This window comes from Crocodylus siamensis, chromosome 10 (assembly GCF_052110815.1).
Source record: "Crocodylus siamensis isolate JL-2025a chromosome 10, ASM5211081v1, whole genome shotgun sequence".
NCBI classification, from domain to species: domain Eukaryota; kingdom Metazoa; phylum Chordata; order Crocodylia; family Crocodylidae; genus Crocodylus; species Crocodylus siamensis.
Window position 1 is genome coordinate 50,912,013 of NC_143404.1, and position 26,803 is coordinate 50,938,815.

Sequence of the window (26,803 nt, forward strand, 5' to 3'; positions counted from 1 at the left end):
ACCACAGCTGACCTAGCTACAAGCTCTACAGCAAGGATTAAGTAAAGGCAGTACAAGAAGATACATTATATGGCATTTTGTATCAGGGACACCAAAAGCATTTGACACAACACAGTATATCTAGGCTTCAGAGATCTGCTACTGCATGGTGAAGGATGCTGGCAGCTTACTAATGATTAAACTAATTACGAAGATACAATCATTATATTTACACTTTCATCCCATTGGACATCCAAACATTTTATACGCTCTAAGCACAGAGCACTGCTAACATTCAGTGGAATCCAAGAACAGACAACAACAGCAGGATAAGAATTTTCTTCAACAAGAACATCAAGCTGAACTCCAGCTTTTATGTCACGGGATTGTGCTGCTCACACAGAGCAGCCAAGACCTCAGGGTAAGTTTATTTAGAGATCAGGCTCAATAGATTGTCCCTGATGATACTAGAATACTGATACACAGAGCACAAGGGGGAGACAGTGTATTGCAAAGAAACAACAGAGAAGAGATTAAGTCCTGTATGGGGGGCTTGCATTGTTCTGATTTAGATGTAACTGGCTTGCTATAGTAGGCTGTGGTAGAAGGCAAGGACACTGTACTAAGATGTAGATTATACTTCAGGGTATGCCCAGCACAGGGAACTGTGAGGCAGTCTGCAGGTTGAATTCCTATATGGCAAGGAGCAGTGTACAGAGATTGGATGCTGCACTGTTATCACTGAAGACGCTGTACTGTGGGATAGATTTTCTGCAACATGAAAGAGAACATTTCAACAGCACAAATCTGTAGTTGGTGTCACTGTTTCCCCTTCGAGTGCAAAAAGGATTGGGCAAAAAGAGGAATTTCTGCCTTCAGTAAGGCCCTGAGTTCCAGTGGTCACTTACTGGCAGAAGAGGTTGTGTTACTGTTGGATGCTTATAGTTGATGAAGTCATCACTTATTATCAGAAACTGGAGACAAATTCCTTCAGTGCTAACTGCAGAGCAGGGAAAGCAGGGGAAAGACAGGGAGCAAGAAAAACTGGCAAAGGAAGAGAAAACAAAAAAGGGGGAGAAAGGAAGAAAATGAGGGATAACAACATAGGGCAGAGACAGGAAGGACCAGAGGGGCTGAGAGAGAAGAAAAGAGAGGACTGCTAAAACTGGGATCCTCAAAATGATCAGTGAAATTTTGCACACCTGAGCACCCAAGGCCAAAGTTCCCAAGTCCTCTCTTGGGCAAGCAGGGAGAGGGCCTGAAGGGTTGGACAGACAAAGAGAGCTTGACTCCCTGCTGTATTTGTACTTGTTCTGGCCACTGGGCCCTGGGGAATCTGCCCCCAAAAGCAGGCCATTCTTGCCCCAAATCCCCTGCTTTGGGGATTCTGTCAGAGGAGGACAGCTGTAAGTGAGGGCCAGGCCTCACTGCAAGAGCCACCTGTCTCTGGTGTACCTTGATTCAGCATATCTCTTCACCATCCACTACCCACTTTGGGTGCTAAACTGCCTGGTGGTGCTAGGCTCTCAGCAGAATGTGGATTGCTGAAGCTGTTTCACTGGTGCAAGCCCAGGGACTCAATAACAGCAATGACCTGTGCCTTGTCAGTTAACTGTGGGACAACGCTGATCTCTGGCAAGATGCCACTCTGCTCCCTTCATATCTGAATAAGCAGAAGTGACCAACAGAGCAACAGAGTGTCTGCATACCACTGCAGTCAGCTCAAGACCCCTGCAGCATGAAGAGCCCAATCTAGCACTTCCTTCTCAGGGAAGCTTGCTACTAAGGTGAGTAAGTTTTAAAGAGCAGGAGATCAGGCCCAAGCTTTTCTCCCAGAATTTTCTATGAACCAGATCTCCTCCTTCAAATGTCCATTCCAGGAGTCAGGCAAGATAGGCAATCCCATTAGAGGTGGCAATATAATGGACTAGCAGTGAAACATGCAGGAGTTACAACTGGACTTCATCCACTGTTGAGACATTAAAGGGTGAGAGATGTTGTCTACTCCTTATCTGAGCAGCCACAGCCAGTCTTTGTGTAATATGGATCAGTAGCACATCCAGTCTCTCCAAACTGCAGGCCAGAGCATCTGCAGAGTCCTACTGCTCACCAACAAGTCTCCCCTTGTAACAACATGGGCTGTTTATTCTTACGGCCCTTCTGTGGCCTGAAAAAAAAATGAGCAGACTTTCAGAAAGGCCAGCCTCTTGTTTTGACAGCAAGAATGTCCCAGCTCTTCTCAATCTCTCAACTCCCCTGGGTATAGAAAGGCATAAGGAACGGGCAATTGCTTGGGCCCTGTGAATGTTCCAGGGTACTTATGTATGAAACATGGCATTCTGCATAGGGTAACTGTCCTGATGGCAAACTGGACAGGGGGCTTCCATCCCAATAACCTAACACGCAGAACCAGCTGGCTCCAGAAACAGGAGCATAAGGGTTAGATACTTTAAACAGACTTCCTCCTGAGGTCCACAAGGAGGGTTACCCAAAGCTCATGGCATCTGAGTGAGGACCATCTGCTTAACAGAAGGTTTGCTCTGAATCAAAACTTAAAGCCTATTTAGAGAGAGGTTGCACCCCTGAGCCACATTCTTACCCACCCTGATACAAGTTTCAAGGATTATCCATATGCTGAATGTTCCCCCAAAACACAATTGTCTTCAGGCCTGCCTCAGAAACAGATTTCTTCCACAGTGGCCAGCCCTTTGGTCTCCCTCTGGCCCAGACAGGTTTATAGAAATCATGACAGGTGTAACAACAGACTGTAGTAAGGTCCTGCATAAGTCACTGGTTTCCATAGGCCATGCAAGCAGTATTATCATAAAATCAGTATCTGTTCTGGTCCTACTGTGAATCCCAGTGAGTTCGTAAGGAACTTGATTCACCAGAAATTCCCTTCAGCCCAAGGCTTGGGAAAACTTTCTAATATGTAGAGGATGCCCACAGTAATTTCAGTTTTACAGCACCACTCCCTTCTCTGGGAAGCATATTAGTATCCTTTCCTGTGGCTTTCACTGCTATGTCTGGTCCTAAGTAAACCAAACCTGAGGTAGCTAGGAATAGAAGTGTGGCACCCACGAAAGCCCCCTTCTCTGAATAAAGCACATTCTCTTTCTAATGACAGCTGAAACAGGGATCTTTTAAAGGATACCTTCTGTCCAGTCTTCACTGAGCAAAGAAAATGTACTGGTCTGATCGTGAGGAACAGAACAGTTTAAGGAAGTGTTCAGAGTCCAAGCTCTGCATGCATATTCTGGAGAAAATACCTACAAAAAAGATCCATTTGCCTTCTGGAGAGCCCTATCAGGCACCCCAGTGTTAATACAGATTGATTATATGCTTCTACAAATCTCTTGACCAGTAAGGGAGGGGCTAAGAGCCTAAGACTTATCTCTAAATTCAGCTTCTTTTTCCAGGGGACTGCCTCACTACTGTAAGCTGATCCATTCCATTGGAAAAGCCAACCAGTTTGAAGTGAATTTCAAGACCCCCTGGTTTTGGTTTAGGCAACAAAATGCCATCACAGGCCCATGGTGCTAGAACATCAGTTACACTTCCCCACTAGTTAGCATGGGAGAGTCGTGGGATGTGTCATACAGGTAGTTTGATACCATGTCTAACAAAACAGGGAACTTTCTGGAGGCCTTGGAAGAGGACTTGTTTGTGAGTATAGGGAGCACAGAGGGGCATTCACAGAAAGGCTGGCAAGAAGGAGTCTGGATGGAGCATGCTAGGTACAAACAGAAGAAATAGGGTTCAACCAAAGGTGCTGCTAGAATGGTCAATTTTCCAGAGAAATTAAGTTGAGCCTTTAGGACTGACCATGTCAGACTGAACCCACCTGGTCTTGTCTGGGCCTGGGCTTGGCTAGTCCCTGAACGGGAAACCACCCTGGAATTGTGGGTGGCACAGACATAAGCAAAGGACCTGTAGTCAGAGCTGTTGGTAAATTCTAAATGGTAGAAACCGAATATATGGCAAAGCTTCTTGGCCTCCTCATTGCTGTGGAGCCAGCAGAGGGGGAATGAAAGGGAGGAACTGCTCCTGGTACAGTAGCCAGAAGTCCTTCTTGGTGTTCACCTGCATAGCTCTGAGGAGCTGGCTAGAAGAATAACAGTGAACCACTGCTGGAATTCATTCATTCATTCACAGAGAAAGTCATATTGGAGCCCCAGAGACAGTCCCTTTGAACAGAGTTACCACCAGGAATCACTTCCTGTGAAAGGGGACTAGGATTAGAAATCTAATTTCAACTGGTTTTAAAACCATAGGTGTTAAATAATATCTGGCTACACAAAGCAGATGTGCATTTCTGGTTCCCTGGGTGGTGATATACTGGGGACCTCCTTTTCCATCCTTCCATATGCTCCAAAACAGAGGATGTCATATTTTCTTCAAGCACATGGGTGGCATAAGGACAAAACCACAGCAGCCACACATCAAACCCTCAACCAGTAGCTGCACACACTTGAAATGCCAAATATAACTTGAAATCAGTTTGTTTTGACAGTCAGGCATTTCAAATTCCCCAAATGCCACCAACAATTAGGGTACAGGATGGCAAGGTTAAATGCATTTGGGTTCTTTTATCATCATCCCTTTTCCCCCGAGGCTAATTACTTTGAGCTCAGACTGAGGTTTTGGGTCTGAGTTCCATTGGTATTTTGGACATGTACAATGCTAACAAGAGTTGAAGCATTTAAAAATAACCTTCCAAAACACTGATAGGCAAAGGAATAAACTGCAGACATGGGGGAGTCTGCTCCCAGACTACTGCAGTGCAACCCAACTCAAACGCTAAAGATTCTGGGCCCATGTTACCCCAGTTTTATGCTGGATATCGGACTGGAGTGAGGTAGTGGAGAATCAGGTGTCCTGTCCATTGACTGGTCCACCATGTTCTAACAGCTGGGCACTGCCTTCTACACAGTCCACCAGTCAGCCATTTCACAGGCCTATGTTTTCAAAAGGCCTCTTAGACTGTGCTTACAACTAGGTGAGGCGTGGATCTACAGCATGCTACCATTGTACTAAGATGCGACTGGGTTTGAAAATAAACTCAAACTGTGGAGGTGCCTGGGGTGAGGGACAGCCTCCCACGGTGAACTGGCATACAGCCATATCTTAATAGGGGTTTAAAGGCCACCTCATTCCCCCACCCAGTCATGGCTCTGAGCAAAAATGAGCTTAATTTCACATCTTTCCTTATATGGTGGGCTGAACTGGAACATCTAAGTCAGTACCACTTTGGATCTGTCTAGGTGGCAAAAACCCCATGTTTCAGCATGATTGTGCCTTACCCACACCAGAGCAAAACCAGATTAAAGGAACTGTGTTCTGGCCTAGTCTTCTTCTGCCTGGAGGAAGGCTCCATTGTAATTATCCCCCGGCCCCTCCAGAAGAACATGTTGGTAGAAAATAAGAAACACAACAGCTAAAAACCAATATTGCTCAATTGCCTTCTTTCCCTCCAAGATGGTTAGGTGCTCAAGAATTAATGGATTCTACTTGAGGTGGGGTATACATGTATAATCCAGATGTTTCTACAGTGCCCATTTACCAAGGAAACCTCAGTCTGAGGATGTCCAACATGAAACATCCACGGCCTGATTTTCAAGTGCTGTGTGACAGCTATTCCATTTAAAGTTGACAGATGACAGGAAACCAGGGAGCAACATACAGCTAAAAGCAGTGTCCTATCATATAGGGAGAATGTGATGATGAACGCACTGAAGTGTGTGAGGTCTTGAGATAGTACAGTATTGAGAAGCCTTTTAAGTACCTCAGCCAGATTAGGCAGGCAGAATGGTAGTTATTTTGTATTTTATTCTAGTCTATTTCATGCTCATCACCAGTGTATCTAAGCACTTAAAAATTAGGTATATAAACTCTGAGGACCCTAGGCAACTGATGGCACTGCTCTAGTGCCCTTTGACAGTAAGAATTCAGAAGGGGGGACCAAACATGGAGTCCACGCTCTGGCTTTGCCCAGGCAAACTCACTTGACTTCAGTGGAAGTTTTGCCTGTGTAAGGACTGAGTAAGAGCTGAAGTTACATCAGTCGAACCAATAGTTCACACATCCTTGGACTGTAGTCCTCCCCACACAGCAGGGAAGCAGTTATCTGAAACCACATGAAAACACAAACTAAACTAGCAATTTGGACAGGAGTTGGAGAAGTTTATCACAGTCAAGTGCAGATGCAGGGGAGGTGTAGGTAGGCACAATAGACCATAACTGCTCACCCTGGACTTTGGCCAGCATGTCAGAATGAACTCCTCCCTTTTTAAGAAAAGATTGTTAGGGACAATATGTGGCCTGGACCTCAGATTTACATCTCCAAAGACAACGCATCTGCAAAACATCACCTAAAACCCTCCTGGGTCAGTCTTCACATCAAGAGAATCATCATTTGAATGAACTACCTTTCCCACCTCCTGTTAAACCTGGATTGCCTGAAGAGTTCTGATCCATGGACAAATTAGTTTCAGCCTTGCCTAGTTTATCTAATCCACAACTATAGCTCATGGAGATATGATGGAAGAATTACTTAGCATCACTGTTAGGTCTCTGATCAATACACTTGACTGGATAATATTCCTACCCTTCAAGTGAAGAAGTCACCAAATCCATAGTCATCAATAAGTCAGTTTTAGAGATAAATGCAGAGACTATCTATCCCTTTAATCCCCTTCTCCTTCTCACTGGGTTAGAATGGGAACGCTCTGTACGGAACCAGTTCATATTATGCCCCATTAGCAGTTTACTTAGGCCCAACTATATTTATGGAGCAGTGGCAGGAAATTTTTCCACAAGCCCTTAGGTAGATTACAAACAGAGACAAAGGGCAGAGAGAAAGAGAGAAATGGAATGGTAATAACCTCAGGAGAAGAGACAAGGCTTTTCTGTGTGAAAGACTCCATGGTTAAGGCAGCTCCATGCTCAGGTGAAAACTCTTCTAGGATATCTTCTTCCATCCTCTGCTTCAGCAGGAGAAACCCAAGTACCAAAGGCAAAAAGGGAGAGAGAAAGACACATAGAGAGAAAGACAGAGAGAGAGAGAGAGAGAGAGAGAGTGTGGGGTGGGGAGGGAGAGAGAGAGAGAGAAGAAAGAACGAGAATGAACAAATGAATAAGTGAGTGAATGAATGAAGGTCATGACTATTTCAGCTGCAGTCTCAAGCCAGAGCTTGGTGCTTTATATATTTGTTTAAACACAGGTTTAACAAAAACCCCTCCTTTTGTTCTCTGCATTCATTTTCCGTGTACCACTGCCTGCAGAACCCATGTGCCGGCCTATCCTCTCTGCTCAGCTCTGTGCCCTGCACCAGGGGCCCTGTTAAGACAGTGTAAACAATGCAATACCCTCCCTGCTCTTGACCTCCAAGGCAGAGACCCCTGTTATATTTCAGTGTGACTGTTTAGTAGTAGGGGGCCCCAAAGTGAACTTCTGCACAGGGCCCTGATAACACAAACACTGCTGCTTTCCCACATACAAGCCCAGACACACTGATCTCAGTCCTATGCCTATCCAGCAGCATCAGAGGGGTCCATCTATGTGCAATTAAATCTCTACCAATGGCAAATGTTTTCTCCTTAACTTCCCTCAGCCACCTTTCCCAGTACCTTCTGCAGGTATCTCCCCCCTGGTGTCAGCATTCTCTTACCTCACTATGAGCCAATCCATTCACTGCCAAAACCTTCCTTTGCCAGCTTGAGATCACTAGCACAGGTCAGAGGCATCTCAGCCTCTATAAACACCACTGCCAGGGATGAAGTCCATGTTCCTTTCCCTGCTACTGCTCCAAAGTCTCCATCAGCTGAGATGCAACACTGGACTGGTCTCATGGTTCTGGCTACCACACTATGGGGCTTGTCCAATGTACTCACTCAGAGAACTTTGTCGTGTCTAGACCAAAACCAGCCCAATCCATGGCCATACCAAATTGTTTATCCAGCTTGAACAGGGTGCCTGATGCTGCACAGATAACAGCCTGGTACACAGCACAAGATAAAGTGGGCTCAACAGCTACAGCCAGAAGAGGAAGAGAAAGTCTTTTGCAGCTCTCATACTTCTTTTGTCTTCTGCTAGCCACCAGGCACCAAGGAAATCAATGCTCAAAGGTAACAGCAGGTGAGCCCTTATTATTTACAGACCCAGCCAAGACAACTCCAGCTGTCTACCCTCATCTTGGCTGAAACCTTGCAAGCGCCTCTGAATCCTTTCCCAGCCCACTCTGCTCCAAGCTGCTTCTCCATACCTTGGTGTCCAGTCCAGTTTTCATCTGACTCAACATCCTGCAGGGCCACTCCACAGAGAGCAAAGCTCATTAATTTTAACTACCCATCACTACTGGAGGGGGGGGGTGTAGTTTTGCAAGGCAGTGCTTGCTACCCTCTTTACTTAATGCCATGTGCATTTGTTCATTATAGACCCATCCCCTGAGCTTCCCTGCAGACAGAATGGACAATCAGCCAATAAGCATGGCACCCTTGAGACCCAGTCTACCCACCACCTCAGCTTCTGCTCTAGAGGGTGCAAACTCAGTGTGTAAAGGTATCTTCTCCCCCAGGTGTCCCCAGAGCTAGCAGAGGAGCCATCATGACACAGGAAAGTGGCAAGAACCTGCTGGGTGTTCCTGGATCAAGCAGTAACTTTACAAGGAACTGGGCTGTGGGATCCACCTCTTGGCAAGAGCAGGGAAGTCATTTGCCCAGTTCCCTAGGCAAAGAGCACAGGGGAAGACAGTATATGTACAAGAAGAGGGTAGACTTAAATCCCCACCACAGCATGGGGAGCTACCTGTGGTTAACAATGCCTGGCTGCAAAGGAGTTTGAAACCAGACAGCACTCCAGAGGGGCTGTCACAGGTGCTCCTCTCTGGCCTTTTCTGCTCACTGAGACTGGAGAGCAGAGGTGCTTGCATTCCCCAGCTGTGTAGGCACAAATCTGCAGGGAGCCCCCCTGATAAAAGAGACAATAGAACAAACCTCGCTGGCCTTCTCTGGGGTCCCCTTTGGTGACTCGTCATCGTGCTTGGGTGAGGAAGAGGCTGGTGATGAAGTCAGCCTCCTGTCCCGGTCCCTGTGAACCAGCTTGCTGTTGGGTTCCTTCAGTGTCCTTTTCAGCTCATTGATGCTGGCCTGGTGCTTTAGTAAAACATCTTCTGGTTTGTCTAAAAACTTTAGGAGGGAGAGAAGACAGTAACCAGCTAGGCATGGATCAGAGAATAGGGCTGGAGTGGGGTGTGGGGCATAGCTCAGGAGCTGGGGAGGGCCTGCTTTATGTTGAGCCTGAATTTGGGTTCTCAGGCCTCACTGCATGAGAAACCCCTGGTTCTGTAATTCAATAATGACAGCTACAGAGTAAAGCAGCAAGCAACAAGAATTTATACCTACATCTTGTCACTTGTTAGTGTAAAACCAGGTCCCTTTTGTAGCCTTTAGTTGTAGTTCTTAAACCAAACTACAACTAACCAGGGAGAGGCAGAACTGAAGTGGTCCTCAATTCTACTGAAAGAGTGGACTCCAAGGGGGATTTACTTTTGTTCCCTATGGAAAATTCCACCATTCCCTTGTCTTTATTATATTCTACCAGCCCCTGTTGGTTTCTAATGCAGGGCCAAAAGGAGCCAAGTAGCCCCATGAGTTAGCAGGCCAGGAGATCAACTGACTTGTTTTTGTTTAAAGTACAAGGTGGCCAACTGGGATTAGCTAGATAAGTTAAACTGGCATGTCAGTTTTCCATGGAACCTGATTTCTGTGACCAGGCAGTAAGCCTTAGAGGGACCAAAGATGCAAAATTTGAGTCCACACCTGTTCTTGACCCAGCCCAAACTGTTCAGAGGCAGGGTGTTTGTTTGGTCCACTATAAAGGCAATGGCTCACAGTCTAGGTTTAGGGTCTGATTCAGAACCCATCTTCCCCCCCACTCCCAAGTCCCTTTTAAGGTGTTCATGGCATTGAGAGATACTAGGGATGAGCAAACCAGTTCAAAATGAACAAGAACCAACCCACAATCTTTGCCCCTAACTCAAACCTGTTTTGAGGTTCAAGTAGGCTTAGATAAGCATCTTTCTTCCCATTACTTTTACCTCTTACAACCCTGTGTCCATTTCTGGGTTCCATGCAAGAAAATAGATCTCAGAGACCTTGGAAAAGTCTGTGCAGGGCCAGGAGCCTTAGAGAAGTTTGGGATAAGAATCAAAAACTTTGTTGACACTTCTGACCCATCTGCTATGAGGTTTGCCCATCACTAGCTCAAATGGTTGCTAGGGAGCACATGACAGTGGTAAAGAATGGTACATGGAGCATGCAGGGTGGAATGAGCAATAAGACAGACAGTGGAGGGAACAGAACAAGACACCTGGATGAGTGTGGGGAAAGAAACCAGCTGGACAGCAATCACTGACCAAGTGAGTTTGCCCTTCTTGTGTGGGATAGTACTGGCAGGCATGCTAGCAAAAAAACAGGCCATCTACCAAGCTTTTTCTCAGTGGCAGCAGAAGCACCTGACTGGGCCTGGGCTTGTGTCCACTACAAGCTTGAGCTGTGATTCTAGGGCCTGCTCTGAAACCCTCTGAGATCCGTGGGCAGCTTAATTGAGACTTCAATGGGGTTTGCATCAGCCAGAGGCTCTGAGGCCAAAGGGGCAAGTGTGATCGGATGGTCAGATCCTGTGCCTGATACAAGACAGAGAACCCCACCCAGTAGTTTCTGCACCTCTGGTTAATTTGGATCATCTTTTAAAAAGATATGAGGGCTTGATTTAATCCTGCCAGTGACAGAACCCTCCATATCCCTAGGGAACTTTGTTCCAATGGAAAATTACTTTGCAGACCCCTGGTGAAGAGAAGGCAACAACAGCCTGTGTTTTGGAGTAGAAAGTGACAAAGTGAGTCCTACTCAGCAAGCTCCATCTTCACAGAGCTTTACAACCCCCTCCCCCTCCATCCTCTGTCAGCAGGTAGGTAAATATGGCCATCCCCATCTTACAGATTGGTGAAATGGGCACTGAAGTGAACTGCCAAAGGCCAGGCAGCAAGAGAGTATCAGAGCAGGCTCCGAACGCAGCAGCTCCAGGCTCCCCGGCCTCTGCACAAGCCATTTCACCACAGCTATCTTGAAAGAGAGAAACACTGGAGACAGCTCCACTTGTACACAGGGTTTTAGTTTAAGCAAGTCAAGGAGCGGGAGCAATTGCCAGTTAGTCTGCATCGGCTGGTGCAGGAATGCAACCCCCAGTGTGATTTGCAGGCTTGCTTGGGGGATGCATACTTCAATTTCCATGTGATCTGTGCCTTGTCTGAGAGACTCACAGTCAGAGGGATGAAGGTAGGAATTGAGAAGAAACAAGAGAAGACAAAGAGGAGAGCAGCAGCCAGGACATCCCCTTGGGTCAGTGCCTCAGCATAGTGACCTGGCTGCCACACCTGGGGAGGGCTCTTGCTCACACACACAGGGTGATGACAACTGCCTTACTTAGTGGGATAAAAGATGCTGCTTGTACTTTGGGGAAAGCCCCTGTTAGATGACTTAGTGGGTTTATCTAATGAGTCACCAGTGGGGCAGGCTCCCCACTGACACCTGGTGCATCTTGTATTCCAGTAAATAGGGTAACACACAATATGGTGGTGCTTGTAGTTTTAAATAAGATGAAGAATATGATGCACCAATGGAGGGTAAGATGCTCCAGAGAAAGAATACCTCTTGCTTGTGCCTGGGGGTGGTTTCTTGCTCCGGCTGGCAGCAAAGAGAGGATTCAACGTAACCAGCAGGGTCAGTCCAGAGAACTCAGCACACACATTACATTTCAGTTTAATACAGAAGCCTGGGTCAGGCCAGGCATGATATCAGTAATGGGAGCAGGCCCTACACATACCAGCATGGCCTAGAGATGGCAGCTCCAGCAGTGTGAGCACTCTTGTAGCAGCATGCACTTGGTGCTGCTAGACTCTTAGACATAATCTGATGTGGAACTTCAAAAGACCACCTCCTTGGCCCACTGGGCTGGGAGAAGAGAAAGAAGGGAAAAAGGACCCGGTCCCAGAGAACTGGAAATAGAGAGCAGAGGATGTTTGGGCTAAGAGCCAGCTGGTGCCAACAGAACAGTGTCAGTGGAGGGACATGCACATGCACATGTGTGGCTGTGTGCTCATGTGAATGGGCATAGGTGTCCATGTATGTTTGTGTGAACATATTTGCACATGTGCCTCTTCTGTGACTGGGTCTTTCTGGGTCATGTCTATGTCTGACGGTTTCCTCCATGTGTGGGGAAGAAGCATGGTACAGGAGAAAGGACAGCAGTCGCTGACTCCACCACAAGGGCTGTTAACACTTCCAGCACAGGCTAGCTGGGGAGATCATAGCTTTGCTGCCACCTTCTGCACCAGAAAGTCTTTTGCTCAGCAGCATGATCTGAAAAGCTTTGATTTTCCCTACAGAGAACTGCAGTGCAGTGTACCCTTTTAGCTGCTCCCAAGCCCAGACTGGCAGTGCAGCATGAGACCAGCAGAGCTATACTGGAGACACTAGGCCTGGTTCTCCTTTTCCACAGTCACCCTTGAGCTTTGGCCACTTCCCTGGGAATTCCAGGGGGCATCCCCTGCCTGGCCACAGGTACTGAGTCATCTCACAGGCAGGCCCCAGGTGTATTAGCAGAGTGCAGAATTGAGCAACCCACCACGTTCCCATTCCCTCCCTCCCAGTGAATATGGTTTCATTGATACCTTGGGGCCAAGTGGGAGCTGGCAGGAGCAGGGATGTCACTAACAGTGCTATCACCAGAGCTCCCTGCCAGAAGTTGCACTGCTGCAGTGGGGGGACAGATTCCAGGGGCCCACTCCAGAGGCAGCCCTTCCGGATCACAGTCCTCCCTCTGAAGCTTCAGAGCACTTGAAGTTTTGTCTCTGGCATCCTGGGATGCCTCCTCTCCCCAGGATCAGTCAAGGGATTGCCCTGGCTAATCCACAGCAAGAACACTCCTCCAAGCCAGCCTATAAATGGCTCCACTATTGACTCCCCAAAGTTCTGTCCAGCAAGTCCTGTACCTTCAGCTCCTTGATTTTCGTTGGGGTTGTCACCTCCTCATCCTCGGCCTCAGACCTTCTCCTCCCACTGTGCTCACTGTCCTCGTCCCGCTTCTCAGACTCCACCCCTGCGTCGTGGTTTTCGCTGACAGAGGCTGGGCGTGAGAATTCTGTCCAGTGTACAGGAGACAGATCAGGCATTAGAGAAGAAACACTCCCACCTTCCAGCCAGCACAAGCTGGTTCCTTGCAGACATTCTTGTAAGCCTAGAAACAGTCTCATCTGAGAAGTTCCAAACAACAGACTCGTCCCTTTCCTTTGGGTGGCCACTTCATAGGCCTGACAGCATTTAGTGCCCTGAGGTCTGGCCTTCCTCTGCCTTCCTGCAACCTGTTGTTCCTCCACCCCTTTGACCTCGCCTGGAGGAGTAAGGGAGTTAGCTTCATCCCATTAAACAAGGTCTGCCACCAAGGGGAGCTTGTTCAGCAGCTGAAAGCACTTTCCTGCCAAGTCTAGCCAAGGCCTTAATCCTTACTTCACTGAGTCAGACTGGGTCTACTTTGGTAATACAAAGGTTTGTATTACCTGTTACACAAACCTTCACCTTGTGTCATCATCATCTGCATCAGTACAAAAAAGGTGCAAAGTGGGCATTAACAGATCTAGCTGTGGAGTGTCACACCCAACATGCAGGGAGGTCACTGCAGAGTAGCAGGGACCCCAGCCCATGGCTTTCCCTGAGCACAATCTTCCCAGCTACCTCATCACTGTGTATTTACCCTCATTTCTTTCTAATGTGCTGCTGTCTTGCTGCTGGGAGAACTGAATGCACTTCCCCAGGTATACTCACACACAGTGAGCATGTGTACATATGCTATTAATTTGAAGTAGGTTACTGTGCAGTGAGCCTACCTGTGGAGCAAGCCTACACATGCGCCCTTTTGGGAGCAGATTTGCTCCCAATGGAAGTAGCCTGTAGAGGGCTGCTCCTACTCTGATCTGCCCCCCGCCCCGCAGCACCAAGGGGGAACTCCAGACTCCTCCTGGGTGCTAGCTGACGAGCTCATAGGGAGCACAGGGCCAGGAGACAGCTGTCTCTTGGCCCTGTACACATTGGAGGGGTCCTGATGTGCTGCTGCAGAGCTCTCCCACACTTTGCACATGGGGACATGCCCTGTGCTTTGTGGGGCTTTCCCGTGCAGCCTGAAGCTGACTACAACCTGTCCTGTTCTAGGGCAGGCCCCAGCCAGCCTCGGCCTGGACAGGGAACTCTCCTGGTGCAGAGAGCTCCTGCCCCAACTCCCCAGTTAGAGCAGGGTCTGGGACATTTCTCTCTGCGCAGGTCTCATAGGCTGTCCTGCCTGTTCCTGAAGTTCCTTAACAGTGACCTCCACTGAGAACAGTTCCATGGACAAATGTGGATCTGATTCCCCTTTTTAGCAGCTTCTGCTAGAGCCACGCTATCCTTAGCATGTCATCCAAGACCAACAGGAGCCATTCTCTACCCTGCTTCAGAAGCAGTGTGCAATGCCCTGAGTAAGCTGAAGCCTGGGAGGAGCACTCAGGAGACCAGGAGGACAAGGCTGTTTAGACCCTAAATTCATCCTTCTGCATGCACATCTGCTGGGGAGTTCCTCATTCTCTCCATTGTGCAGGCCCTAAGAATCCCCTGGAGCTCATGCAGCAGCATAAAGTACCAATGTAGATGGCCAACTGGGCCAAGGAAGGTTAGCAGGAGAGGCAGGCATGAGAGGCATTCCCTCTCTCTTTGCTGCCTTCTTGAGGCTGAAGTTCCTTGCAAGCCCCAGGTCCTGCGAGAAGAGGCCATAGCAGGGTATCTGAGGGCTCTCCAAAGGATTTGCAGGCAGCATTCTACCTGATATGCATATCAGCAATGGAGGCTGAAGGCCTGCCTTTCACAGAAGGTGTGTCATCCAGCCAGGGAGAACAGCTGTTCCTAGGTAGACACTTGCTGTGCATTCAGAGTATCTCTGTGCAGCCAAGTGAATGTAGGTGTGTGTAGCAGGGGTAGACACAACTGTATCAACTTTATCTAGCTAACCTGGGGAACAACAGTGGCTAAGACACAGCAGCTTGGACTTCAGCACAGCCTGGCCACCTAAACACATTCTGACAGTCCACAGAGGGCTTGTCTCTGGCTGTTCAAGTGTGGTGAAGCTTGTCTTGTCATATTTTCACTGTTGTTGCCTGTGTGGGGTAGACTGAAGCTAGTGGGGATGCACCTCCCCATGCCATGGTCACACCTTGGCTTTGCTGTGCAGACATCCCCTGACAACTCAACTCCATCACGTGGCCTTGCTAAAACCATTCCCAGGGCAGACTCACTCAAGCATCCTTAGCACAGAGTGAAGAATCCCCTTAGCAGCCCTGGTGCAACAGCTCTTTTCTGGTAACATGCATGGGCTATTTCCCCTGGGTAAGTCAAAGCAGGAAGATGGCAATGAGCTCACTGTGCCAAAGCCAACCTGCCACATGCAGCCCCTTTGTCTAAGCACATCCTCCCTGCTCCCGCCAGGAAACCAATCTCCCTCCCCCTCCCCAATTTGGGGCGTACCTCCATCGAGGCTGCGAGACATGGTGTACCGTTTGCTGGAGGAGCGCTCAAAGAAGGGAGCAGGCCGATCAATGAGGGCGCTGGCCTGGCGGGTCTGCGCCTGTGTCCGCCCGCTGTAGCGAAACTTGGAGCCCATCACCAGGAAGCCTTTTGGGGGAGGCTCTGGGGACACCAGCCTGGGAAGGAGGAAAACAGAACGTAACTGGAAAGGCCCAGAGGCACCACAAAACACTATATAACCAGTACCTACAACAGGGGGTTGTTCACTCCAAAGTCTAATGCTGATCATCTCCTTGTTTGACTTAGAGATCACTTCGGCAGAAGTGTCACCTAGTCTCAGTGTGTAGATGTGAATGGTAGTTGTGGACTGAGCTTGGAGGTGGTGCAAGAAGCTTTAAGATAGTGGGCAGAGCTTGGATAGAGAACATCACTCCCTCCAACCCCTTCCTCAGCACTGCTTTCAGGATGGGGCTGTCTTACTACAGAAGTAGAAACCTCCAGCCATTTCCCTTCTGGCTGCTCTCTTTGTCTCCACCTCCGTGGCTGCTTCTGCCCTTTGTATGTGTGAGGGAGCAGATTCACTGTTCTCAAGTGTTCATCATAATTGAGGGAAAAACCCAACCTGTACGTTTTCAGAGTTTTTAACATCTAGTACTCCCTGAGTTCCAGAAAGCTCTGCCTGGATGGCCCGGGGTCAGATATGTTTGCATCGTGTGGGGCCAGGCAGGATCACACTAATACCGAGAGGCAGTCATAATCAGGGATTTTTTCCATTGTCATTTTAAATAAATAAGCCTTGGGAGTTGCCATGGTGGCTTTTTTAAGTGAAAACTTGAAAGAAAAGGACATCATGGAAAGTGGAGCAGGGCAAAGGATGGTGAAGTGTGTCTTAATGTATTTAACATAGGCTCATCAGCTCAGGAAGCATTTCAGATAGAGATTAAAGCAGAGACCTGTGTGCCCTGAGGCCAGGGAAATGCAGCACAGGGATCTCATTGATACAGATTCTCCTTCCCCAGCCCACACTCTACCTCACAAGTAAATGCCTCACCTACTCCCTGCAGTGCAATGCTGAGTACAGGGGGACACAGAGCTCAGAACAGGACTAGAGTGGGGGTAAAATAACCAAGGAATGAGAGTGGAGAGAGATGAAGACCAGTTTCCTTCCTGTATGGGGCAGAAGGAATTGTGGGTGGGGGAGGGTAAGTGATGAAGATGGCCCCTCCCAGTGTGAAACAGATGGGGCTGGAGGGGTAAAAGGGTAATGGTCCCTCCCCATGTGGGGCAGAAGGGGATCTGGGGTAAGAGGTACTGAAGGAAGCACCATAGCTGCCCAAAACAAGTGTTAGGGAAATGGCCTCCCATCCATCTGTAGCCTGCACAGACCTCACAGTGGGGGCACTAATGAAGAAGGTTTAGCCAAGAAAAGGGCACCAGGAAGGCAGGGATTAGAAGCACTTCCTCACTGTCCTGAGCCCTGCCCCATGCTGGGTGGTTGTTGTACAGACCTTCATCCTCTATCTCCTCACCTGAAGAAGGTGTGGTGCTCAATGCAGACCTTCCAGAGCCTCTTAGCAGAGCGGTGGTTGGGGAGCTTGAAGCCAATGGTGCTCTCAAACTGCTCATACTGGAAAGAGACACAGACACAGTGTTATTGCTATGGTTCCTGCTTTTGCAGTGACTTACTGCTCAGCTCTGGGTGAGGCTTGACATGGGGCCTGCCTTCCCTCTGAGGGTTACCTCCTGGACTGAGAGCAACAAACAAGCTATGCCATAAACACTTGCCAAACTGGCCCTGGAGATATTCTGTTCAGACCTGGTTCCAGCAGCTTCTCTAGTCATAGGCAGGGTCAAAGTTCACACAGCAGCTAGCTGACATTGTTTGGTTGAAAAGTTTTCCTCAACAGTAAATGCCCTTTCAAAGCAAGAGAAATTTTCTCATGAAATTTAAAGAAAACTCAAAACTTTTCTGTTTTGTTTAGGCAGAAATTTCTCAGAACCCTTCACTTTTTGAAACATGCTCCCCCCTTTCCATACCTTCTGGAAAAGGGGAAAACAGGTGTTTTCTCCATGTAAGTCAATTGTTTGATTTCATTTTAATACTTAAATTTGAAAATTTTGGTCAAAAATGAAAAAAACAAGAAAGTGTAAAAATTCCATTGGTCATCATGTTCTTAATGAAATATAAAACACACAAAGAGAAAGAAAAAACCTCTGTTGGAGTATCTTCTGTTTATAGCCTGCTACAACTTCCAACCACATCAAGCTTCAGCTAAGAGGCATGTGGGGAAAGGTGGCATGTGTATGTGCCCTCTGCCCCTACTAGATGCTGTGATGTAGATCAGTTTTTCAGTGGAAGTAAGAGGACACAAGAAGTAAAAGATCTGCTCAAGATAAGAGCCCATTATCTGTAAAACAAGGACGCTGCTGCTTTTTGTTTGTCTGTCTCAAGTACCTAAACTGTCAGTTCCCTGGATAGGGACTGTCTCTGGGTGTGAAGTAGTGAGTACCACAGGAATAGGTCATGGTTGGGGCCACCCAGTGCTACTGTTGTACAAGCACTAACAGACCTGGCTATCACATGTGCCCTCTTGTGAGAGAGACTTCCTGATATCACCAGAGGGAACAGGGGAATTCCCCCCACATCCATCCCTCACAGACTCTTCTGAGAGAAACCCACCTCGCCAGGGCGGATTTTGATGTAGAAGTTGCTCCTTTTGTAGGAAATCTTGAGTATCTTGGGCCAGGCAAAGCGATTTATCCGCAGCCTGTCTCTGTAGATCAGGAGTCCATTGGCACAGACGCCCAGCATGATGTCAATGCCCTCTGAATCCTGAGGCCAGAGGGGAAGGAAAAACAGAGGAGGGTTAGTGTTTGGCAGGTCATCAGCTCTCCAGCAAAAGCCTCTGAGTGTGGGCTAGCAGGACATCTGGTACCAGCCTTTCCAGGCTCTTGTCTGACTGGTAGTTTGTATCTACAGCCAACAGTAAAACCCCAGAGCTGTATTCCCTGCTGCCTTCTGTATCCCAGTGGAGACGCATGGCTTTGCCATGCTTTCTTCTCAGGAAAGAGGCTAGAGGGAGACAGATGCCCTAGTGCAGGACGGGGTTAGAGGCTTTGGGAAATGCCGGGGCTGCAGTTTGGGTCTGAGAGACTCAGGGGCCCATCACAATGGTGATTCAGTTTTCTAATCCAGCTGTGGCCCAGAGTGGCATGGGCTGACAGGATCACTTCAGCTCCGCTAGAGACACCTAAGAGACTTAAAAGATCTTAAAGACTAGTTTGTATTAGGTAACTACATGCTGCTTACTGTCATTTTCCTGGTGGAAGTAGGATTCTGGCTTCACCTAGCAGTAGCCTATTATAAGAGGGGAAGGTCCTAGTGGTACTCTAGCCTGGGAGCAGGGCTCCTTTGTCTTCTGGGAGGCCTGACAGCTTCTTCCCCTCTGGCTATCATTGGTTCTGGGTTCTGCCATAGGCAGGTTCCGCAAGGGCTCTGCATATTGTATACACATCTTTATCACTGTGGGAATGCCGTGACCACGTGCACACATTCTTCCCCTGCAGCTTGAGGGAATCGAGGACCTCTGTTGCAGACCACACAGCAGCCCCAGACCACGCTGGAGCTGCAGCTGGAGCTAAAGCCAGGCTTGTGCTTGAACAGGAGGCAGGGAAAGAGATATTTTCATATAATACTTGGGATTACAAATGAGGAATGGGACTTCCAGTCACTGTGACCTCCTGGGGAGTCGAATTCAAGTGTTCCTGGAGGGGTGCTTATTCCAATCTGGAAACTGCTAGGTGCACACAAACATTGTGCCAGTGAAACAGCACTGCTAGGGTACTGGTGCTGCTCACGGAGCTGATTTGTCCCTGCCAGTTGAAGTCAAGGGGTCTGTGAGGCAGTGCTGAGGAGGAAGGTTTTGCTAGCAAAATACATTACTGTAGCCCAGGCCCAAGTCTCAGACTCTAAAGTGACCTGGGAACTGAAGCTGCCTGTCTGCACAGAGGACAGAGGCAGCACAATCAGAGCAAGTGCAAGTTACCGCCACACTGCCCTGCCTGCAGGCTCCAGCCTGCTCTGGAATGACTCTGTGCATGGTCTGCAAGGGAGTGAGTTCGGTTTTCGAGGCCTAATCACTCTGGCCTCCACTGATGAGATGGCTAATGCCAAGTGCCATGTGGATACCTGTGGACTGAGAACCAGGCTAAGACCCACTTGTGCATTTTGACAATCTCCCAAAGGGAATCTCACCTTATGACAGCTTCCACCTGCTGCCAACCTGGCCTGTGACCCTAGGCACAACAATGACCATTCTGGCTTCCTTTGAGCAGGACTTCCCAGGCTTGTTGTTGCAAAGGCCTGGCAACTGGATATAGGATAAGCTTACTGCATATAACACACCACAGAAAGCAGCTCAGACCATCTTCAAGTGCACCCGAGACCTGTCAGTTTGTTCTGCAGACTCAAGCACTAGGGGGCAGCAGACAGCTGCTGTGATGGCTCAGAGACTAGGGTGGGTGGGCTGCAGGGCAGGGGAGTGGGAGCACTATGGCCATATACATGAGCTGCTGTATAAACAAGTACTAAATGACTGTGCAATAACCAGTTACTGTGCAGTACTGTTGCCAAATGGCCTTTTTGTGATGCTAAGTGAGCACTAGCCTGAGACTACTGTGCAGTAGATTCGCATCATGCTTCCTGCCATGCAACGCTACTACGCAGTCTGCCTCTAGTGTAGATGCAGCCTGTATACATGCTCAGATCTGCAGACCAGGCTGCTGCATACTGGTCATCCTTCTGCACTGGCCACATTTCCTGGGTGCCCTTTGGTCCCAGATATCAGAGCAAGGAGGCCCCAAATGAGCACACAGAAGTTTCCAGTTCCAGCTTGGAAGTTTTCAGTGCTGCTACTCCCTAAGAATGTTAAACACTGGGATGCTGCAACTGGAAGGCAGGAAATCACATGAACAGCATCAAAGCATATAGGAGGACCCATGAAGCATCATGATAGACAGAGGCTGCTGTAGGCTGAAGGGGAGAGGCCAAACTGATAAAGAACTTCTGAGAGGGACGAAGGGAGAGACACGAAGTTAGGGGGGAGCAGAGAGAGGCCAAGAGGGTCCAAGAACATTTCCTGGTCTCAGTCTCCACTCCAGGTCCATGGGACCCAGTACCTTGGCATGATGTAGGTCAACACCGTACATAGAGAGCTTCTTTGCATTCTCCAGGAAGTGAATCTCTGCTTCACCAGGTGTCATGCCCCTGCAGAGGAGATAGGGAGTAACAAAAGACTAATAAGGAACATCCCACCCTTCCCTCCCCACTGCTGTACTGTGTGGGGGACCAGATGCCTGCCCAGGGAGCTGAACATGGGATGTTATCAGCAGGGCCCCTTCAGTTGCTGTACAAGCAGCTGCATGCAGGTCTCAGCCACTCACATCCCAGCCTGGGGAAGTAAGTGCAGCACCAGGACTGCAGAGAAGCTCACCTGTAGGTCTTGTGCAGCTCCATGATCCGTTCCTCCAGCTCCTTGGTTTGGTTGGGTGCGAAGCGGAGCTCACTGACATAATTGCCCACATGTTCTTCAGAGTCATAGTCTCCTAGCTCTGCCTGCACGGCATAGGAGCCCAGCAGGGCATGTGTGACGAAGGAACATGGCAGGCGCCCTGTGATGATGTCAGCTCGCAGCTGCAGACATAGGTAGTACCTGAGGGGAGAGAAGCAGGGGTCAGGTGGTAGGAGTAGGGACAAGAACGCAGTCAAATTCTCCCCAGGAAGAAGCAGGCCAATGAGCCCTCCAGGCAAATATTAGGGCAGGCACGGTCAATTATTTGGGCTGGAAGGCCATTTAGGAAGTTTTGGCGATCTGTTGCGGGCCAGGTCAACACTTCTATCCTCTCAGGTCATGCTGGGTCAGAACCCCTCCCATCCTCCCGGACCGGAACAGCTCACCAAAACTCCCTAAGTGGTAGATTACTAGACCAGTCCAGGGGTGCCAGACAGAGTGAGTTGGCAGGGGCTCCATGGAGACTGGCCTGGGACCCCTGCAGGCAGGGCATGCTTGGTTGGGTGGATGGGATGGGGCTGCAGGTGATGGGGGACCTGTTTCCAGGAGCATGATGGGCTGGGATCGCAGGGCAGTAACAATGCAGGGCCAGGCCCAAGGCAGAGCCATGATCTGCTCACATGGCCCTGCACTCTCATCACCCCTCGATCCTGATCCAAGCCCTATCCACCTGTCCCACTTCCAGACACTACTTCCCACTTGCCCACAGCCCCATCCCATCCACCCAACTGAATGCGTCCTGTCTGCAGGGGCCCGGGGCCTGTCTCTGTGGTGCAGGGCAGATGGACTGGGGTGCCTGGGCAGTGGGACCGGGGTTGGTGGCAACACTGACAGTGGCAGACCTACATCCCCAAGGCTGGGATGTGAGCCACTGCCAGTGAACTGCTGGAAAACTGAGTTCAGCTGCCATGTTGCACTGTCCCAGTCCCACTGCATGCTAGGGGTGAAGCAACCAGCTGCACATACCTTGGCCTGGGCTGCCCCCTGTGCCTGGACCAGGTGGGACCAAAGGACCTGCCATGGGCTGGATAAAATCCCTTTGCAGGTTGGATCTGGGCTGCGGACCATATTTTACCCACCCCATGTGCTCCCTGGACTTACCTTCTGGCTGTCTGAGTCACAGAATGTGCAGTTCAAACCCACCAAAGTAACAGAGAGGGTGGGAGAATAACATCCTGGCCCTGCAAGCAGGATGGATCCCATACCTACAGTCAAACAGGACCACCCCACCTGGCAGGTCACCCAACAAGGCCCTACAACCCTGCACTCGGGTCAGATCTGCCCACCGAGCACCTCCATAATCCCCTGTCACAGGAACAAATGGGGCATCACATGGTCACAGCCTGGACACACTGAACCAGCCTCCCCTGCAAATGTAGGTGCAAGCACACAGTCATGTCCCGCACTCCCACTCACCCCACAGACTGAGCTATTCCCCTCCCTGACACTAACCCAACCCATGTGACAAGCAGGATGGTCACATCCCCTACACAGGGTCACCCCAACACACAGAGACATCCTCAAGTATGGATACACACTATGAACACACCTTGGCTCTCAGGGAAGTTTCTCACACACATGCACAAACACACGTGGCCCCATCCACACGACCCCTGGCTCCCTGGCCACCTGCTATCTCTTTCCCAAAATGAGCACTATAATACACTGACTGTCCCTTGGTGCCTCACCTTGTGATGTCCTCAGTGAGCTGGGCAGGGTCGGGGGGGTAGAACTTAACAGTGAAAGCAAAGTTCCAGGGGCCACCTACAAAAAGGAAGAAACAGGATGAAGAGGACATGTGCCTGGCCAGGACACAGTCCCCCCAGCACCTACCACAGACTCAATGTGTGCCTAACCCTTGCTGCTCAGGTGTCCTTGTCCAGGGCTGCATTCCACCCTACCTTGATGCCCAGTATCTCTGGAGCAGGAAAGAGGCAATCCCTGGGGCTGAGCACTGAGGTGTGTGTGGCTTTGTGGAGGATGCCTCCCAGCTGACCCAGCAGGTGGAGATCGTGGACACCAGCTCCATCTCCTCCTCTGCTCAGAGCAGAAACTCGACATCTTCCTGTTGCCATGGCAACAAGCCCTGTATTTCCCAGCAAGGTTACCTGGGGTCTGTGGTGGGAGAGATCCTGCCCACAATGCCTCTGCACAGCCCAGCTACCCTTCCCCTGAGCCCTGTGCCAAGGGACACCTGCACACAGCCAGCCAGGGCAATCCTCCTCCAGCTGGCCAGGACTGGAACCCACAGTGAGCAGTCTTCTCCATGCAGCCCAGCCCCTCCCCATTCCCAGAGCAAGGAAGGAAGCTCTCTCTCTGTGGAACTGCCACACGGACGGCAGGCTGGACGTCTGACTCAGCCAGACTGGATGCTGAGCGTTTCCTACCTCTATATATAACAGTGCTGAAAGTATTTACTGCGATGGAAAGAGTAGGGATTCTTGCCTGGCCAGAGGTATTCTGCAGCCCCCACCAGACTGTGGTCATTGTAATGACTTGTGGCATTATGTGGCACATCCTCCCACCTGGGAATTTAGCAGCCAAGGTCATGGACTGGCCCCCAGGGTTTGCAAACCTCACTGGCAGAAGGCAGCTGGGTCCCCTTGGCAAAGAGCAGACCTCACCCTCTCCACTGATGCCACTGCCTCCCAAGGCAAGACTCCAAGGCAGGCAGATGATGGGGAGGGGTGGAGCAATTCTCCTTCTCCTCACACCAGCATCATTCCACTGATTTCATGAAAGTCATCCATGACTGACACTGGTGTCAGCAGAAGAGTTACTCAGGGAGGCCCAGCAGTGTGCTATCAGAAGGCTTAAGGAAAAGCAGAAATTTCCCAGCCAACTGCAAACAGAAAGGTGTAAGGAACCTGGCATTCATGGGGCAGCTGCTACATGGCACTGCTCTGTATGTCAGCATGCCCCATCTCCCAGTGGAACATAGAGCACTGAGCATGCCATCCATCCCTGCCATTCTCCAGCTTTTCTCTGCTACAACAGTGGCCTGATCTTTGGAAGCGTTGAGCAGCATCTGTAATTCACCTCTAACTCAGCTGGATTCCCAAGTGCTTGGTACCTCTCACAACCAGAATCTTGGGTCTTATTTCTGCTACAGACTCTGCCGTTCCTCTCTTTTCTTTCTAGGGAAGCTGCACCAAAGCAGTGCAGTTACCACCTTGTTAACTCAAACGGGGATTCAACCTTGGCTGGGCCTGAGTTTTTTGGAAAGTTTGATGCAAGGAGTGACCGAAATGCTCTGGACCCACATGGGCCACTTACTGCGGATCTGCTTCTTGATTTCCTTGGAGGGGTCCAGCCAGTTCTGAAACAGTAAGGCACAGAGTGTCAGGGGCAATCATAGCAGCTGCTGGCAGAGGGTGGTGGGCTTGCAGAAGGTTTAGCAAGAGGGCTGCACCCAGGGACGTGCTCTCTGGACTTACCTTCTGGCTGTCTGAGTCACAGAATGTCAGGCCAAAGTAATCCTTCTCCAGCAGGTTGAGGTGCTCACACACCATATCGAAGAGCACCTGACCCCGGGCATGCTTCTGCAAGAGATACAAACGGGTAGGGGCGTAAGCGCAAGTTACAGCCAGAGCACCTGGGTGTCTTTCTCCTCCCTGTTCCCAGGCCTGTCACATTGCAGCTGCCCAGTAGAATGTAAAAGCTTCACCCACATGCCCGCAGGATGCAAGTCTCTACCACATGCTTGCAACCCACAGGAACAGAGCACAGTCACAGCGCCAAGACACAATTGTCTGCTCTTGTGTCCCCTGGGCACCAGCCATCCTAGAGAGATCAAGGAGAGCTGGGGAGGAGGCTGATATTGGATTCTTTGTGGGTGTGGTACAGTGATTCTAATGGGGTGCCCTAAGAAGCTTTTAAGGGTGCCATAGGGTGTTGTGCAATATCAGCACTGTTAGGTGTGTAAACGCCTACACATGATTCAAAAGATAAACCCAGAGATTTCAAGCAGAAATCCATAGTGTAAAAAACATTCTGACCTGCCATAGTCTTTTTGAGGTCTTCGCAACAGAATTCCTGTCTCAAAAATGCATGAAATCAGTCAAATAAGTTTAAATCAGGTGTTGCTATATTCTGAAGAGTTAGGGATGGGTGCCTTGAGTCTGACATAGATGATAGTTGAGAACCACTGATGTGGCTGCAGGCATGTATCTCTTGCCATAGAAATGCACAGTGCCTCCCAGACAGTGCAGTAGGATTCACTGGGACAGCGTCTACACTCAGCACTTTGTGGGCTCTACCTTACTGGGATCTTAGAAATCCTGACACAGCTAAAGCCTCAGCCAGAGTTCCCTGCCTCACCTGCTGCAGTTGGGGTATTCCTTCAGGAATACCCTTCTGCCTTAGTGCTCTAATGCCCTCTTCCTAGAGAGCCAAACTAGCTCACTCAGATCCATGGTGGAGCTCATGTGTCTGCAGCAATGAATACCATCAGCAGCAATGTCCAGGACTCTAATACCTGCAAATGCAGCAGGTAAAAAGACCCCTAGTACCCTGTTACAGGACAGCATGAGCATTTGGTACTCAAAGATGAGATGCAGCAGGGATCAAGATGATCCTGTCATACCTCCCAGTTCCTAAGAAGTTGTGGTACCAAACTAGACCAGAGATACAGTTAGCCCAGAAACCTGTCTTTGATCAGTACCAGACATTTAGCAGGAAAGTTCACAAAACCTCAAAGTCTACAATTTTGGAATTGCCAGACAGGAGTTCCTTTCTGACCCTGCCGGTCAAAACCTAGCTGTTGCCCTGGGGCAGAAAGGTTTTTAATCCCTATCACCTTATTTTTATCCTTTTTAATGATATAAATGGATGTTCTCATTATTCCACTAAATATTCAACCCCCATTCAAATCGTACCAAGAATCTGCCTTCCTGCTAGCTTACAGCAGTGAGTTCTACAGCGTAATTACATGGAGAAAAGAAAGAACTCCTTTGATCTCTTCTGTGTGGCGTCCTTTAATTTTAGTCTCCTAGCCCTTCTGTATCAGATTTAGTAAATGGGAGCTTCTGATGTCCCTTCTCCAAAACCATCCATTATTGTATATATATCATATCCTCTCCAACATGCCTTCTCTCTGAATAGAAGGCTTAGACTTTTCCTGCTACGGGAACTTTTTTCATTCCTCTGCTAGTTGTAGTCCTCATCTCTGGGCTCCTCTTCCTTTCTCAATTTTTTTTGAGCTAGGCATTTTACATATCACAGTTTGTTGAAGCAAGGGGTGTCTTTAATGCCAGCTATTTTATACATTGCAGTCCAGTCAACTAAGGCAAAAATATACCAAAAAAACACCTTTTCCTTGGTGGAGGCTCCTCACTGATTGATATGGTGATTGGAACATGGCAACAATGCTGGACTTTAACTTGACTTGGCTACAAATGGAGTTTTTCAAAGTTGGAGTTTGTTAGTGATAGCAGCTTGTTCTATAAACAAAAACCGTACCAGCAACAAAAGACAAGAGGGTGCCAGGCCACTAAGTTGCTGCTCCTTACACTATACGTGGGAGTAGCATTCTGATAAAGAAACAGCAAGTCACAGCATGTGTGCTGGGTAGGATGCAGATATTTGTTTGCATGTCCATGCATGGTTGCTGTCAGGTAAATATTAATCACAGAATTCTAGGAAGAATT

At 49.1% G+C, this 26,803-nt stretch overlaps 1 protein-coding gene across 8 annotated transcripts in view; it reads right to left on the reverse strand.

Moving 5' to 3' along the window:
- The window catches only part of EPB41L1 (erythrocyte membrane protein band 4.1 like 1), a 183,482-nt gene that overhangs the window by 18,580 nt on the left and 138,099 nt on the right, over positions 1 to 26,803 (reverse strand). For 7 of the 8 annotated variants that reach the window (XM_090020535.1, XM_090020531.1, XM_090020537.1 and 4 more), the window contains 12 exons: positions 24,593 to 24,697; positions 24,432 to 24,474; positions 22,844 to 22,919; positions 21,078 to 21,296; positions 20,764 to 20,851; positions 18,266 to 18,418; positions 17,115 to 17,212; positions 15,586 to 15,761; positions 13,032 to 13,180; positions 11,689 to 11,724; positions 8,974 to 9,165; positions 6,864 to 6,962 (listed from right to left, as the gene is read on the reverse strand). In XM_090020535.1, the coding sequence (XP_089876661.1) occupies positions 6,864 to 6,962; positions 8,974 to 9,165; positions 11,689 to 11,724; positions 13,032 to 13,180; positions 15,586 to 15,761; positions 17,115 to 17,212; positions 18,266 to 18,418; positions 20,764 to 20,851; positions 21,078 to 21,296; positions 22,844 to 22,919; positions 24,432 to 24,474; positions 24,593 to 24,697 (1,434 nt within the window). The remainder of the gene's footprint in view (positions 1 to 6,863; positions 6,963 to 8,973; positions 9,166 to 11,688; positions 11,725 to 13,031; positions 13,181 to 15,585; positions 15,762 to 17,114; positions 17,213 to 18,265; positions 18,419 to 20,763; positions 20,852 to 21,077; positions 21,297 to 22,843; positions 22,920 to 24,431; positions 24,475 to 24,592; positions 24,698 to 26,803) is intronic. The other variant, XM_090020536.1, reaches the window with a different exon arrangement.